General features: G+C 45.6%; 2 protein-coding genes across 4 annotated transcripts in view; one reads left to right on the top strand and one right to left on the bottom strand.

Annotated features, from left to right (window-relative positions):
- The window catches only part of PPP1R12B (protein phosphatase 1 regulatory subunit 12B), a 274,039-nt gene extending 272,620 nt beyond the window's left edge, over window positions 1-1,419 (bottom strand). For 2 of the 3 annotated variants that reach the window (XM_045298253.1, XM_030887784.2), the window contains exon 1: window positions 984-1,419. In XM_045298253.1, coding sequence (XP_045154188.1) covers window positions 984-1,274 — 291 coding nt within the window. In that variant the 5' untranslated portion in view covers window positions 1,275-1,419. The remainder of the gene's footprint in view (window positions 1-983) is intronic. The other variant, XM_004699808.2, reaches the window with a different exon arrangement.
- A 9,111-nt stretch (window positions 1,420-10,530) lies between these two features.
- Window positions 10,531-14,869, top strand: UBE2T (ubiquitin conjugating enzyme E2 T). Its single transcript, XM_004699807.2, has 6 exons — window positions 10,531-10,655; window positions 11,194-11,263; window positions 12,396-12,501; window positions 12,621-12,719; window positions 12,941-13,024; window positions 14,506-14,869. The coding sequence occupies exons 1-6, from the start codon at window positions 10,550-10,552 to the stop codon at window positions 14,632-14,634; spliced, it is 594 nt and encodes a 197-aa protein (XP_004699864.1). The 5' UTR covers window positions 10,531-10,549; the 3' UTR covers window positions 14,635-14,869.
- Window positions 14,870-15,895: the final 1,026 nt, after the last annotated feature.

The raw sequence follows: 15,895 nt of genomic DNA, 5'->3' as shown, positions 1-15,895 counted from the left end.
CCTGTTTAATAATACTGGTAGTGTGTTGCTAAAAAAATACTTGTAAATGAAATGCCTTTATTAAACTTCAATCAAGAGATGAGCCCAAATCATCTCAAACTAAATGATAGGACTAAATGACCTTCTCTTCAGGGCTCAGACTGGAGAACTGTGTGTGTTTACACACACACACACACACACACACACACACACACACACACACACGAGGGAGCTTCAAAAAGTGTGTGGAAAAGCGGAATGAAATGATAAAGGAATTTTTCCGCAAACTTTCTAAAATACATGCTGGCCTGTAATTGTTATTATAGGGGGCCTTAAGCAAAAGATAAACGTAAAAGTTATTCCGTAGATATCAAACAAAGCTAAGTGATCCCGAGGGTGGGTTCTCAGAGGAAGTCCTTAGGGAGGTCAGCAATGCTGGGAAGAAGCGGAGAGGGCACCCCCGACAATGCCATCGGGCACTCTAGAAGGCAGAGCCCAGGGGAGACACAAACTGGTAGGGAAGCACTACATATGAGCAAAATAACAGGTGTGGTTGCAAAAGATCTGCTGGTCTCTCGTTGATTTCACGATAGAGACACGAAAACAGAATTTTCTGAAAGGCCATCAGGCAAGACACTGACGATTGCAGGTGACTGGCGTGGTGTACAGGCACGCCGCGAGACAAGAGAAGAGGACTAATCTTTGGGGATAACACCAAGGGCCCGGTCTCCAGTAACCATGACAACCCAAGGAGGTGGAGGGAAATACAAACACTGACCAGGCAGCTGGATGACACTATTCCTTGAGGTACAGACCCTGGGGTCGCAAAGAGACTTGATCGGCGGAGGAAACTGACCAAGGATGAAACCGGCTAGTCCACACGGGCCGGTGTCTATGCCGGGGGCCGGGGGCCACCGCGACAAGAACCCTCTCCAGGGGGTAGCTCGCGGGTGTCTCGGGCTCATCTGCAGGAGACTGGACGCCGGCAGCAAGAAGGGAGTTACCTGGTGCAGCGCTGTCAAGCCGTCCACGTTGACGGTGTTGATGTCGGCGCCTCTGGCTAGAAGCTTTTTCACCTCGTCGGTGTCCCCGCTGGAGCAGGCAGCCAGGAAGACAGCACCGTCCTCGAAGCGCACCCTGGGGCTCCCGCGACGACTCTGCGGCGGCCGTCCCGCGCCACGCCGCTCCGCGGGCTCCTGTTCAGTCAGCGAGCCCCGCCAGCGCCGAAGCTGCTCAGCCCGCCGCATTCGCGCCGACTCTGCCCGCTTCCCGCCTATGTGCTCCAGCTCCGCCATTGCTCCGGCCTCAACAGCTGCTGCCGCCGAAAGTATCGCTGCTAGATGGCTGTTGCTACTCCCGTCGCCGCTGTCGCCTCCCTCACAGCCTTTCAGCCGGGCGCAGAAGGCGGAGACCCCTGCGCCGCCATCTTTACTTCTCCCGCCACTAGCTCCGCCCGCACTCTCCCCGGACCTCAACGCGCAGGCGCTGCCCGGGCCCCGGGTCCTCACGGGACTTGTAGTAAAGTACCGGCACTAAGGGCACGCTGTGGCCTTCGGGGAACTACAAATCCCTGGATGCAGCCGAAAAGAGGCAAGGACTACCTGGTGACTGCTTGCCGCGGTTCCCTACGGGGTCACCTTTTCCCTAAAGGGTGGGTTGTGCCCTGAATTGGTGTCAGCAGCTTCCACTAAGGATTTTGGGAGTCGTAGTTTTTTCGTGTTATGGCTTCTAATCTTAGCTCCTAAATCATCACTTCATTCTTTTGGCTGGAAAATGGATAGTAATTGTCCCTATTTTCTACGTGGGGAAAACAGACACAAAGTACCTGAAAAACTTGGAATCGCTATCCCAAATCCACATTTATTAAATGTAAATGTTTTGCGGGGGGGAGGGGGAAGCATGAAGGAACATATGTACACATATGATATTACACATCACAGTCGTATGTAAACAGTTTCAACAGGACATTTATTCTAGACCCCCAAAAAGTCTTGACAAATACTTGAGAAGTACAGTGGAAAGAGTATAAGCTTTAAATCCAAATATCCATTCATTGACTCTTCTGTATAAATGACTTCTCAGAGCCTGTTTCCTTATGTGTGAAATGTGAGTAATAATAGATCACAGGATAGTCATGTGGATCAAATGAGGTAATACTGTATATGCCTGGTACTGTCCCTGGCACATATCAAAACCCAAAGCAAACTTGCTACCACCCAGCTGACTCATGGCAACCCCACTTAGAGCTTCAGAGACTGTAAATCGTTATAGGAGCAGGCAGCCTCCTCTGCCTCTTGCAACTAGCAGTTTGGAACTGCCAACCAATTAGCAACCTAATGCCTAATCCACATATCAGCTCACAATAAATTGTTGTGGTTAGGGAGTCCTGGTGGAGTACTGATTACAAGTTGGGCTGCTAATCACAAAGTCAGCAGTTCAAACCCATCAGCCAGTTCTGCTAGAGAAAGATGAAGCTCTCTACTCCCCCAAGTGTTGCAAGCTTGGAAGCTCACAGGGGCAGTTCTACCTGTCCTGTTTGGTCACAATGAGTCAGAATTGTGAGTTTGAGAGTTATTGTTAGGTGCTCGCTGTGGAATCCGTTCCAAGTCACAGCCGGCCTCTGTACAACAGAGCAAAATGTGGCCCAGGGCTTCAACATCCTAGTTGTGCCCGTTGTTGGAACCATTGTGTCAATCCATCTCATTAAGAGTCCTTCTTGGAGAACAAACTGAAATAAACGAGTTGCTCAAAGGAGGCAGAAAACAAGTGCATGAGACAGTCTCGTCATCCTAGCTGTTAAGGAGCATTTTCTGGCTGTATTTCTTTCAAGATAAATGTGTTTGTTCCTCTGGCAGCCCATAGGACATTCTGTTCTTTTCTTTCCTTCTTTTTTTTTATTTAATGGGAACATTTATTCATCCTTAAGTGGGACAAGGACAAGACAACTAGAGAGACCTACCATCTGGGTGAGGGAGAACATTAGCACAAGGCGATACTGGTGTCTAAGAAGGTTTGCTGAGATCCAGCGCTTTAAAAAGGACATGAGAGGTCAGAGGAATCTGTCATCCAAACATGGTTGGTGGCAATTAATATATCCTCATTACAAGTGGGACTCCTGAAGTAGGATCCCAGCCATGATTGAGACATATACAGTAAAACAGAAGAGCTTACGATACCTGTTCTGGGGGTTCCCAAGAAAGCTGGTCAAGGATTTCATGTGACTTAGATACACAATCAACACTCAGGGGAACAGCAGTCAAAGAAATGAAAGGACACATTGCATTGGGAAAATCTGCTGCACAAGGACCCCTTTCAAGTGTTGAAGACCCAAGATGTCATCCGAGGACTAAGATGCACATGAACCAAGCTATGGTATGTTCTTTTTTGTTTTGTTTCCAAGTCATGGTATTTTCAATCACCTCATATGCATGTGCAAGTAGACAAGGAATAAGGAAGACTGCAGAAGGATTGGCACATTTTAATTCAAGTGTTTGCAAATATAATAATGATGAAAGTACCGTGGATTGCCAGAAGAACAAATAATCTGTCTTGGATGATGTATAACCAGCATGTTCTTTAAAATGAGGATGAAGAGCTTTGTCTCATGTATTTTGGACATGTTACTAGGACAGACAAGTCCCTGGAGAAGAATATTATACTTGCTACAGCAGTGGGGTCAATGCAAAAAAAAAAAAAAGAAGATCCTCCAGGAGATGGCTGGACACAGTGGCTGTGACAATGGGCTCTAGCATAACAACGATGAGACTGTGCAGGGCTGGGCAGTGTTTCATTTTGTTATACAAAGGGTGTCTATGAGTCAGAGCTTTCTCGGTGGCAACTACAGACAGCATCTAATGTATGCTTTCATTGGATTATTTCCAATGCTTTATAAATACGATTTAAGCCTTAGAGCAGCATTGCGAATGGTGGGTAACAACGTGCATAAAATAATCAAGGTATAGTCAACACACAACATGCTTCCTCATTTATTGCAATTGAAGTTCTGGATGAACACCTTCCCCACCCCCACCCCCACCCCCCCATCCAGGGGGACGAACAACAGAAACTGTGGATGAAGGGAGACAGTGGTTGGTGTTAGATATGAAAATAATAATAATTTATAGTGTATCAAGGGATCCCGGGGGGGGGGGGGTGAGGGAAGGTAGGAAAAAAAGAGGAGATGATACCAAGGGCTCAGCTAGAGGGTAAATGTTTGTAAAATAATGGCAACATATCTACAAATATGCTGGAACCACTTCATGTATATTATAGGACCTGTAAGAGCCCCCAATAAAATGACCTTAAAAAAAATAAAATTCTTGATGAGATTGACTTTTTCACTTGTCGACACAGCATCTCTTCTTATTCCAAGTTAAACTTGTGAACAATTAAACTTTCCCGCCAGCTTCCAAATAGAATTCTCCCTTAAGGATAGAAGAAATATTGATGTTCAATCAGATAGGAAAGAAGGTTGATTGAAGCCTGACCCTTTTCAAGAAACCATTCTTAGCTAAACTCTACCAATCTGACAAGGAAATGCACAAGGAAGAGCCGGGTCCTGTTGCCACATAACACACACAACAACCGCTAAGATTTCAGGGGACACCCTCCTGCTAGTCACCCAAATGCACCACATTCAGAGAACCCTCCTGGGAAAAATGATTGCTGCTTTCAAAATACATAAAATTGGGCTGTATCTTTTATGGCTATTTGGCCTTCAAATGGGCACCTTTTTAGAGGCAATTTTATTTTCCATGTCTCCATTATCTTTGATTCAGCATCAGGAAAGAAAAAAATAATTAGTTCTCATTGTAAAAAGAGGCTATGAGCAAGTCCAAGTTAAATCTTTATTCTCCCAAGAGATAGCACCTTAAATTTCAGCAAGAAGACTTCAGTGTCAATATTAGGATGTTCCGGAAAGGTGTTTTTTTTTGTCACACCTATCAGAGTTCCTATTTTTGTTGTGTTGTTGTTGTTTACTTGAAACTTCTCTTCCCCCTTGACTAATAAACTCGCACACTCATCTCACCAAGCAAACATTGTGATTGAAATTTGAAAGTAAATATTTTAAAGAAAAAACATTTTTATACTTGGATATATATTGTTAAAAGCCCTCACTGCCACCAAGTTAAATCCGATTCACAGTGACCCCAGAGGGCAAGGTTGGACTGTCCTTGTAGGTTTCTGAGATTGTTCCTTATGGAAGTGGAAAACCTGTCTTTCTCTCCAGGAGTGGATGGTAGTTTCAAACGCCTCACCTTGCAGTCCGCAGCCGAGCATGTAATCGCTGTTCCACCAAGACTCCCCTTGTATTTGTATGGAAGTGAATACATCTTGTCAAATTCTATACACATAAAATGCAATTTTTTGTACTAGGTGAGACGGTTCTGATGTGTTCTTTAATTAAGTCAAGACGTTCTATAAAGCAGTAATTCCCTAGGCCCACATTTTAGAAAACTGAATGGCCACGTTGGAACACGCTGCTTTCTGAAGCAAGGACACCTGTGCGTGCAGTGCATCCACGCATCCCGCGGAGCCCGATTCCCGCCAGGTGGTTCAATGCCGCCCTCTGGTGGACGCAGGAAGCCGCACCTTAGCTCTGGAGTTTCTTTTAACGTCTCCTTCAAGCCTTTCCATTGGGTTGCTTGCTTGGTCATGCTACCTGCTTCCACCAGACATCACACAGTCTCTGCCTTTTCCTAGACATAGTTTTAAAGATCTGCTTCTTAGAGAATCACCAAGTAAGTACTTCATTGGCGTGCTGAGGCTAGAACAAGAATTGAGGCACGGTTACGGTTAGGAAGGCATCGATGGGAGTAAAGCGGAGGAAATTAGTTTGTAAAAGGAGTCGCAAGTCCAGAACTCTGACAAAAAGCTCTTCGCTACATTGAGTACATGCTCACATTGAATGCGAAACCCTAGCAGCTCACTGGAAAGGGGACTGTACCGCTACAGGAGTCTTTGTATATAACCCGCCAGGACGTTAGTTGGTCTATTATTTCTAAAACGATGGACAGGCACCTCGGGGTAGACTCGTGGACAGTCCTCGTGGAGCTGCGAGTCTCTGAATGGGAGCTCACAGACCGCACAGTGGTCACGGGAAACAGTTACTCCTTAGCACCAATTTGAAAGTATTGCAGTGACCAAAATAATGTTCACAAATATAGCCATTCCTCCTATAGCACCACTGTTCCAAAGTCACAAAATGAGGTAAGAGGAGTGAGATGAGGTCATTTGCTTCCCACTGCCATCCCCTCCCTCACCTTATCCATGCAGTCAGTTAGCATTCCCAAAGGCTGGTCCAGTTTCAGCCACATCCTTCAGATTCCAGGCTGGTCGGAGCCATCCCTGAGTTCATTGGGGCATTTGCTTCGGTACAGACAGCTCTGAGAAGCAAGGTTGGCTTAGCTATAAATAGACATTTCTTTGGTCTGGAAGTACAGTTTTACAGTTGAACCCAAAGCCCAAACCAAACCCATTGGCTTTCGGTTGATTCAGACTCACAGAGCACAGCTGTTCCTTTTGGGTTTCGGAGACTACATCTTTACAAGATCCGGCTGCTACATCTTTTTTCCACAGAGCGGCAGGTGGGCTTGAATAGCCGACCTTTTGGTTAGCAGTCAAGTGCTTCAGCCACTATCACCAGAGCTGGAAAAGGGCTTAAAAGCCATCTGTGTCTTCTAAATGTCCACTCAAAGGAAGGCGCCCGTTTGCACTACCCCTAGCAAGTAATTGCCTACTGTTCCAAAGTCTTCATCAACTTCCAAAGTTAGGAAGTGACTGTTATTAAGCGTCCACTTGAACCCTTCCAAACCAATACCAAATTCACTGCTAGCTGGTCCATTCTGATTCACTACCACCCGAAAGGGCAGGGTAGAACTGCTCTTGTGGGTTTCTGAGACTGTAACTCTTTACAGTAGAAAGCCTTGTCTATCTCCCTCAGAGTGGCTGGTGGTTTTGAGCTGCCAACCTTGTGGTTAACAGTCCAAACATGCAAAATAAAATGCATCTATAAACACATTTATGGGATGAAGGGTTGGTAGAGAAGCTGTCAAGCGGAAATTATCTTTCTCAGGGAGTTGGGGGATTGTCTCTAGAGGTTGGTCTTACACTCTTTGGGGAAACCCAAAGAGGCCATCCAATTTGAATCACAATCAAGAGAGGAAATGACAAAATGCATTGGGTAAATCTGCTGCACAAGATCTCTTCAAACGTTGGAAATTAAGGATGTTATTTTGAGGACTAAAGTGTGCTATGATATTTTCAATTCCTTCCTGTGCGTGTGAAAGTGGGACATCGAATAAGGGCTACCAAAGAAGAATTGATGCATTTGAATTCTGATCTGACAAAGAATATTGAAAAGTACCATGGTCTGCCAAAAGAACAAGCAAACCTGGTTTGGAAGAAGTTCCGTCAGACTGCTCCTTAAAGGAAAGGATGGCGAGAATTTGTCTCATGTAACTAGTCCCTGGAGAAGGACCTCGTGCTTGGTACAGTGGAGGGCGGTGAAACAGAGGAAGGCCCTCGCCGAGATGGATGGGCACAGTGGCTGCAACCATGGGCTCAGACTTAATAATTGTGAGGATGGTACAGAACCCGGCAGTGTTTCATTCTGTGGCAGATAATAGGGTCGCTGTACGACAAAACCGATTTCACAGCCCCTAACAACTATAACAAGCAGGGCACGTCATTCCCATAACCAACTCTCAACCGAATGGCTGTGAGAATCCGTGCTGGGGCATACAAGTGACGATAGAATGATGTATAAATGCAAGGTGCTACCACCACCACTGAGGCGGCAGATCTCAGTCCACCACAGAAACGCGCCGACTTCCCGCCCGCAGCCCCGGGCCTCAGCTCCTTCTTTTCAGCAACTCTGCGCTCCAGGGCGAGCGGGGAAACTGCGCGCGCTCCGATTCGAAGGCCGCGGGAGCGGAAGTTAAGCTCGAAGCGCTGACCAATAAGCGGCCGCGCCTCCCTCCCGGGGCGCGCTGCGCACCAATCGCAGTCCGCACAGGGCGGGAGGCGGAGCCACGCCCTCGTCCGGGGCGCGCCGGCGCGGGTGAGCAGCGGTCCACGCGCTGTGGCGGGGGGCGAGCGCGCGCAGGTAAGAAGGGCGGGTTCCCTGATGTCCCAGCTGGAAGTGCAGCCCCGAGGGGGGCATCGCCGCCCCGAGGGAACAGGGTGGAAAAGGAGCCCGTTTCCGTCTAATGGGAGAGTTTCCGTTTTCTGGGAAGAGAGCTGGAGGAAAGCCGCGACTGAAAGGCTCTCTCCCAGGCTGCGTCGCGGGCCGTCGCCCTCCTGCTGGGGGGCAGGGACAGGTGGGGTCCCGTGGTGGCGCAGTGGCTGCAGCTCGGGGCGGCCCGCCGGGCCGTCGGCCTTTCACCCCACGGCCGCTCCGAGGGAGGAAGAGGATGGAACCTGGGACACACGACGGAGCGGTTCTGCTCGGTGTAGGGCCGCTTCCAGTCGGACTCGACCCCCCGGAGTCGTGCTTTGTTTTGTTTTCTTAGACGGTCGTTGTATTTAGCTTTGCTGAGGACTCGCCCCACTTTTCACACAACAGCCGACTCGTGTTGTAAATTCTAGGGATTCAAAGGTCACAATTTCAGCTGTTTCTACAGCAGCTGGTAAATGATATATTCATAAATGTTAAGTGTGCTAAACACAACAGATCCGTTTCGTTAGAACACTGGTTTTTTAAAGGCACACTTACAGTTTAAGGGTGCAGAAAGATGAAACGTCATATCATAGAATGGAAAGTCATATCACAGGCAAATGCCAACCAGAGGAGAGCTTTATAGGAAACGTTCTATGAAGAACAAGCGTTACTACGGTTCTCATAATGATAAAAGCTATAATTTACTAGGAATGTGTAGGAATTCTGAGCTTGCCTGTTCACCCTAAAATATATAAGAGAAACTACTAGAAATAAAGGACCTATTCACTATCATAGTGATCTACTGCCAATGAAACATCACTCACAATGATTGATAAATCAATCACATGGAAGAAAAAGATCAATAGGTTATAAAAGGGTCAGACACTACAATTAACAGACTTGTCTCATGGGACATTGCCCCCAGTAACTCAGGATAGATATTTGTGTTAAGCACCCATGGGCCGTTAAGGCATGAGATGAATATTATAGAACAAGACAAGACATTGCAAAGGCTGTACAAGTGTGCCCTCATCACGCATTAAAAATCAATAGCAAATATAACTAGAAAACCATGTGTTTGAAAATTGAGAAACTCTTTCTAAATAACTGATGTCATAAGAAATCATAATGGAAAATTATAAATCATTGAGAGAAGCATGAAGAATATTGTACATAGCGAACTAGGGGATGCAGCAGTACCTGGAAGGCAGTGTATGGTCGGAAATACCACCTCAAAGAAACACACGACGTACAGAAAGATGGGAAAAATAAAAGCTAGAAGCAGAAATTACCGAAATAGAAAATTTCTACTCAAGGACTTTATTAGTCTTGGTCAAGCGTAATATAATTGACACATTGCTGCATAAGTTGAGTTGAGAAAAAAGATGGTTGAGAGAAACATTAGGAATGAAAATGAAAGCATGATTGCAGATGTGAGACAGATCGCTTTGTGCAAAGACATTTCAAAGTTGGGTGAGATACGTTCCTAGACATTTTTTTTCTTTTTTTTTTTCCTAGACATTTTTAACTTGCCACATGGCTCAAGCAGAAATGGAAAACTTGACTAGCGTTATAATGTTTCAAGAAATTAGATTTATAGTTAAGAGGAGAAAGAATCGATGTTCTAAAATTGTAGTAATGATTGTACAACTCTCCTTGATATGATTGAACTATTGAATTGTATGCTATGTGGATTATGTCCCAATAAAACTGTTAGAGAAAGAATTGCAGGCCAGTCTTACCCATAGCATAATATTGAAAGCTTTCCCTTTAAGTTTAGACAGGGTCAGAATACCAGCTGTCGGCTCTTCCAGTCACCGTTGTACTGCAATCTGCAACCAGAATAGAAATCAAGGAAACGCATAGGAAAGGAAGAAATAATGTAGAATTATGGCTGGTTTATCCACCCATCACTAAGATTTTAATTAAAAATCAACTATTTATGTATGTAGTAAGAAAACAGGCAGAAAATAAAGTATCAGTCCAACAAAAGGTAAGATCTATATAACGAAAATTATGAAACTTACTGACAAGCATCAAAAAAAGACCTAAGTACAGGACTGTATCACACTCAGGACTTAACAGACATAATATCACAAAGATGTCAGTTCTTCCCAGATAGGCCGATGGAGTCCATGGTATTACAATTGAAACCAAAACACAGTTTTCTATGTTTGTACATATATGTGTGGTTTGTTGGGGTTTTTTTTAGACAATTCTAAAATCCATAGACAAGAGCCAAGAATAACTTAAGACATGCCTGAAGAAGAAAAGCAAAGTGGAGGGACTTGACTTACAGTAACTGTGACTGACGATCATTTTGTAGGCACCTCTTTTTTGCTCCAGTGAGTCCCACCAGCTGGGAGTACAGAGTGGGGAGCTGTGTGCGGTTCCCTTTACCGGGAGATCATGCAGAGAGCCACGCGTCTGAAGAGGGAGCTGAGCCTGTTAGCCACAGAGCCGCCCCCGGGAATCACCTGCTGGCAAGAGGACCAGAGGAATGACCTTCAAGCTCGTGGGTATCATCGCCTCTCATGCCTGTTGACCCCATGCCGACAGCCATCATTTGTATCTTCTAAAGGAGGGAGCTGCTGTGCCGTCACCTGTATGTCCTCATTGCCTTCACGCATGAAAGTTTTACGTGACATTTCTTGCCTCTCTGGCCTTTGATTATAACGTTTGCTCTAATTTATAGCCAGGATTTGGGCATCAGCTCTGAAGTAATGATGAGGCCAGAGGTCACCATCTCAAACGGGTGACTCCAGGCAGGAAGTGTAAATGATTAGAATATCGCAGTCCGTAAAAAAACCCCAAACCCACCAAACCTGCAAGGTTGTATTTGGTGTGTGGCCAGCATTTCTTGATCCTGGTTGTGACACCATCGGCTTGTTGAGGCCGTAGGCTTCACGGTGCATTGCCGGACTTGTCAGTACCCGGAGAGAGACAAGCTCATCTGGACCCTGCTTCTTTACGGGGACAGTAGACCTCGGTCGGTTCCCGTGGTGTGATGGTGACTCGAGTCATCTGACTCCCTTCTACTGTTTTCTTTTAAGAAATATTAGGTGGGGCCAACACACCATATGCAAAAGGTGTTTTCAACCTGGAAGTGATCATTCCCGAGAGGTGAGTGTGAGTTTGATTCTATTGGAAGAGAGAGCAATGTAGGAAATCAGAGCTTCCACCTTGAGATTAAAGGACCTAGGGTTATAATCCTAGCTCTTATCATGACTCAGTGCCACTTAGAGGTCTCTGGGTGTCTCAAACAGTTTGCACTCAACTCCTAAGCGAAATACAGGCCTAGTGACCTGTTCTGTAAAGATTACAGGCAAGAGAACCCAACAGCAATTCTACTCTGTCACACGCAGGGTTTTGTCCTGTGTTAGAACCAGCTTGATGGGAACAGTGTTTAGTGAAGAAAGCTGTTTGAGCATCCTGGAGAGACTCAGACTTTTTTCTTTTCAATGTTCTGTGAGTTTAGGGAACAAAAAGAAGTCTGAGGAGCAAACTAGGGACAGTAGTGACTGGGGCAAGGTTTCCAATGACATTCTCATCGGACAGCCCTTGACGAATAAGTCAGGTGTACTGTCATGATGGAGAAAAATTCCCGCATACAACTTTTTGACCCTTTGCTCATCAAGGAAATTTTCAGTTTTCTACAAACTTCTTCTTAATAAGCCCCTGTATTTTGTGTCCTTCATATATATATTTTTTACAATCCCCCAGAACAGTTGCCCTAACCTTCTAAGCTGACTTCTCTGCTTTGAATCTAACTGGTCCAGCAGATCCTCTCAGGAGCAAATGTTTTTATTGGGCTGTTTCTGAAGGCACCTAACGAGACTAAAGTAGCTTGCTGAGAGAACTTGTCTACCGATTGCGGAGACGTGTTTACGCAGGGTTAGAATAGACTCGTGCATGTATGAACTGGACCTCTAGTGGCAATACTTTTTGACGTACCTGTATAAGGTAGAATTGTTGGTGAAGTAGGAAGTAGTTGAGAAATGGCTTGAGTCCAGGCAGTGGTATATGAATAGTTGTATTGAGTCGATGAACGTGATACCATGGTTTTAACTGCTGACCGTTTGAAAATGCCATAATGAAAGTTGGAAGTTGGACAGAGGAAAGGTTTGCCTCCCAAAGATTGTCTTCATGATATGTCCACAGTACCAACATTTCCCCCTGTAATATTTGTGACTGTTTATAATATACTAAAAAGCTGTCTTGGTGAAAATATGTCCACTGATCTGTACTTTCAAAGGTACCCATTTGAGCCGCCTCAGATCCGATTTCTGACTCCAATCTATCATCCCAACATTGACTCTGCTGGGAGGATTTGTCTGGATGTTCTCAAACTGCCACCCAAAGTGAGTGGTGGGAGAGGGTTGACGCTACAGCTTTCTTTGGTCCTCAGTTGGCTCCTTCCAGCTTGCATTAGAAGGTCGCGTTTGTAGTAATACCAATGCAACGGCCTCTTTGCCTATAGGGTGCCTGGAGGCCGTCCCTCAACCTGGCCACTGTGCTGACTTCCATTCAGCTGCTTATGTCAGAGCCCAACCCTGATGACCCACTCATGGCTGACATAGTAAGTGCTCCCCTCAGTGTCCAGCCACTGGAGGTGTTCTGCTCCTGTGCGACTTACAATCGAGGACACCCACACAGGCAGTTCTGCCCTGTCCTGGAGGGTCGCCACGAGTCAAAGTCGATTGATGGCAGTGAGCTTGGTTTTGAGAGCTGTCTCCAGCTGCCGGAGCTTACTGTTACAAATCATTGTTCTCTCCATGGACTCTCTTTATTTCCTCTCAGTCCTCAGAATATAAATATAATAAGCCGGTCTTCCTCAAGAATGCCAGGGACTGGACGGAGAAGCATGCAAGACAGAGGCAGAAGGTATGACATTTGTACAGCTTCGCTCCCACTACTGTTGTCTGCCTCTCAAGTGTACAAGGGAGTACCCCCCAAACACCGGAGTTGTGCTGGGCAGAGCAGCGTTTTTGTAGTATGCGTTTTTTCCACTAGGTGAGCATTGAGCAACTCACTAAAGTTAGGGCACCCAGTGGCATCGCCTGGGAAGGTTCTCCCTGGTCACAGTGAATTTTTTTGTGTGCTCGAATCTCCTTTTTTGTGATGGCCAATTTCACAGAACAGTGTGCAGCTGTGATGTTGAACACAGCTTACAAAGATAGCACTATGGGAAAAACTCAAGTGTACAAGTGGTTTTCTCATTTCAAAAGAGGTGAAATGTCGATTGATGACATAGCTCATTCTGGACATCCCTCAACTTCCCGAACTGATGAAGATGTCGTCTGTCGACTCATAGTGCATTTGGATTTTGTTCCATTAGGTCAGACTGTTAATCAAGCTTCCTAGTTAGAGGTTTTAAAAAGATTGCATAATAATGTGCGACAAAAGGCTTGATTTGTATCAGGCGGGGGACTGGTCTTGCCACAACAATGCACCTGCTCACACACCCATCTCAGTGCACCAGTTTTTGGCAAAAAGCAGCATGCCTCTCTTGCCCCACACACCTGACTCACCTGACCTCAGTTCGTGCAACTTTTTTGTTTCTGCGCTAAAGAGGGACATAAAAAGACAGTGATTTGACGACTTAGAAGAGGTGAAGGGAAAAAACGAGGTGCTGTTAGCCATCCAAACAGATGAGTTTGAAAAAGATTTCCAAAAATGGAATCGCAAATTTGACAAATGTATTAAGTATAATGGAGAGTACTTTGAAGGTGATAAGGTTGTTTTGTAAAAAAAAAAAAAATTTAATACATAGCTTTGGAAAAAACTCTGGTTCGGGGGGTACCACATCATATATGTACATATCTATATAGGTATAAATAGTGTTTATTAGATTTGTTACATTTGTGCTGCACTCTGGAGTGGCTAGTTGATTCTTGTCCACTACAAGCTCCTAAGAGCAGACAGCACTAGAGGGCAGATTTCTGCTGCTTCATTGTTTCCTACTCCTTGGGGCTAGTCAGCAAAGAGGGGAGTGGCTCAGGTGATTTTTTCTAATTTTTCTTTTTTTTAACACCAAGAAGGGACGCTCTAGTTGTGGGACTGTGGGAGCTCAGGGTAGGGACCGGGAATGGACCTTTCTTAGGGGGCCATCCCAAGTACGGATTGCAGAGACAGAGTGATGAGCCCGCCCTAACTATTGCTCACTTACAGTGTCCTTCAGACTGTGTGGCAGTTAGGTTACCTAAGGAAGAGAAAGAAAAACCTACGAGAGATTGACAAGAATGCTTTGGGAGGGCATATTAAGTGCAAAGGGCCCCAAAGACCATGGAAGATGATTGGGCTGGCTTGCTTTCTCACGGTGCCTGCAGTCCCGGCTCCTTGTCTTTCTCTCTGCTCTCTCGAAGGCTGATGAGGAGGAGAGCCTGGATAATCCACCAGAGGCCGGCAGTGAGCCAGAAACAAACAACGGAACTCAGAAAAGGAAAGCCACCAGCCTGGGGGGCCTAGAAAAGAAGTTTCACCCTGACGTTTAGGGGGGTTTCTCTTGTTCTGTTTCACATGTCTTCATTCCTTGCCATGGTGGTCTCATTCGCCTTGAATGTTTTTCTTGGTGTTTGATGACACAGTTTTGGTATCCCAGGAACAGACCCTGTATATTTACGTACTCTGCACTACAGCGATTCTCGGAGCTTCATTTGTTTTATTTATCTTGTACATACGTACTTGAAAACCTCTTAACCTGAAAAATAAATCATCATTAAATGTTGAGCATGTGTTTATCCTCCATGTGTGTCTCAGAGTCAACTGGCGGGATAGCACGACAATCAAAATGTTAACATACTTGGAATTGTTGTCCTTTATTTGGCTGGTGTACCGTCCTCACTGGGGACACTGATGTTTGACACCTAAAGCTGCTGTTAGATACAGAGCAATTACCACTAGGCTTTGGGGGAGTCTAGGCTTTTTAAGAATCTTGGCAGTAACGTGGGGATGAAAGTAATGTGACACACTGCCTCTCCCCCACCCCCCTTTTCTTCCCCCGGTGGCTTTTATATCTTGTGGCTCACATAGCTGGCCACAATGACCATGGTGGGACCTCATTCAGCAAGTACTTCTTGAACAACTACAATGTGCCATCCGTTGTGCTAGTGTTGCAAATATAATGGTGTGCAACAGCAGGCATAGGGCGAACTCAGTAATCATACAAGGTTCAAGTAGGGATTCCTGCAAGCCTCTAGCTTCTCTCACTAACTTCGTTTCAAGGCAAGGACTGCTCTTAACAACTCGGGAGGTGCCAGACTGGAATCCTGTCTCAGGATCTTGTAGTATGTTCAATTTGTCTTTGTTATCCTGTTTAACTGAGAGAACAGATTTGAGTTGAAGGGGGCTGAGGTTGCCTGTGCCCAGGGAGAGGCATTGAGGAATGTAGCTCTTAGGACCCACTAGACCAGGGGTAACTGGGGCTCTTGAGATGGATGCAGCTCTTTCAGTACTACATGTGGCTCTTAAGTAAAAATTGAACATTTTAATGGTGATTTCATTTGTTTATAAAAATGTATTTATGGCTCTCTAATAGTCTTTAAATTGTTAATTGTGAGGGGCTGGGTTAGCTCTTCTATCTCAAAAGTGTGCCAACCCCTGGCCTAGACTGTAGGTGTGAGGCTTGGGTGGCAAAGTAGGTTGGGAGTTGGCCTGCTAACTGCAAAATCAGCTGTTCAAAACCACCAGCCTCTCGAGAACGATGGGGCTTTCCACTTTTCTACTTTGTACTCTATGAGATGGAATCAACTCAAT

This window comes from Echinops telfairi, unplaced genomic scaffold, assembly GCF_000313985.2.
Source record: "Echinops telfairi isolate 266 unplaced genomic scaffold, ASM31398v2 ScPeMD7_7424;HRSCAF=8462, whole genome shotgun sequence".
Classification (NCBI taxonomy): domain Eukaryota; kingdom Metazoa; phylum Chordata; class Mammalia; order Afrosoricida; family Tenrecidae; genus Echinops; species Echinops telfairi.
This window is presented reverse-complemented; position numbering and strand designations above follow the sequence as displayed.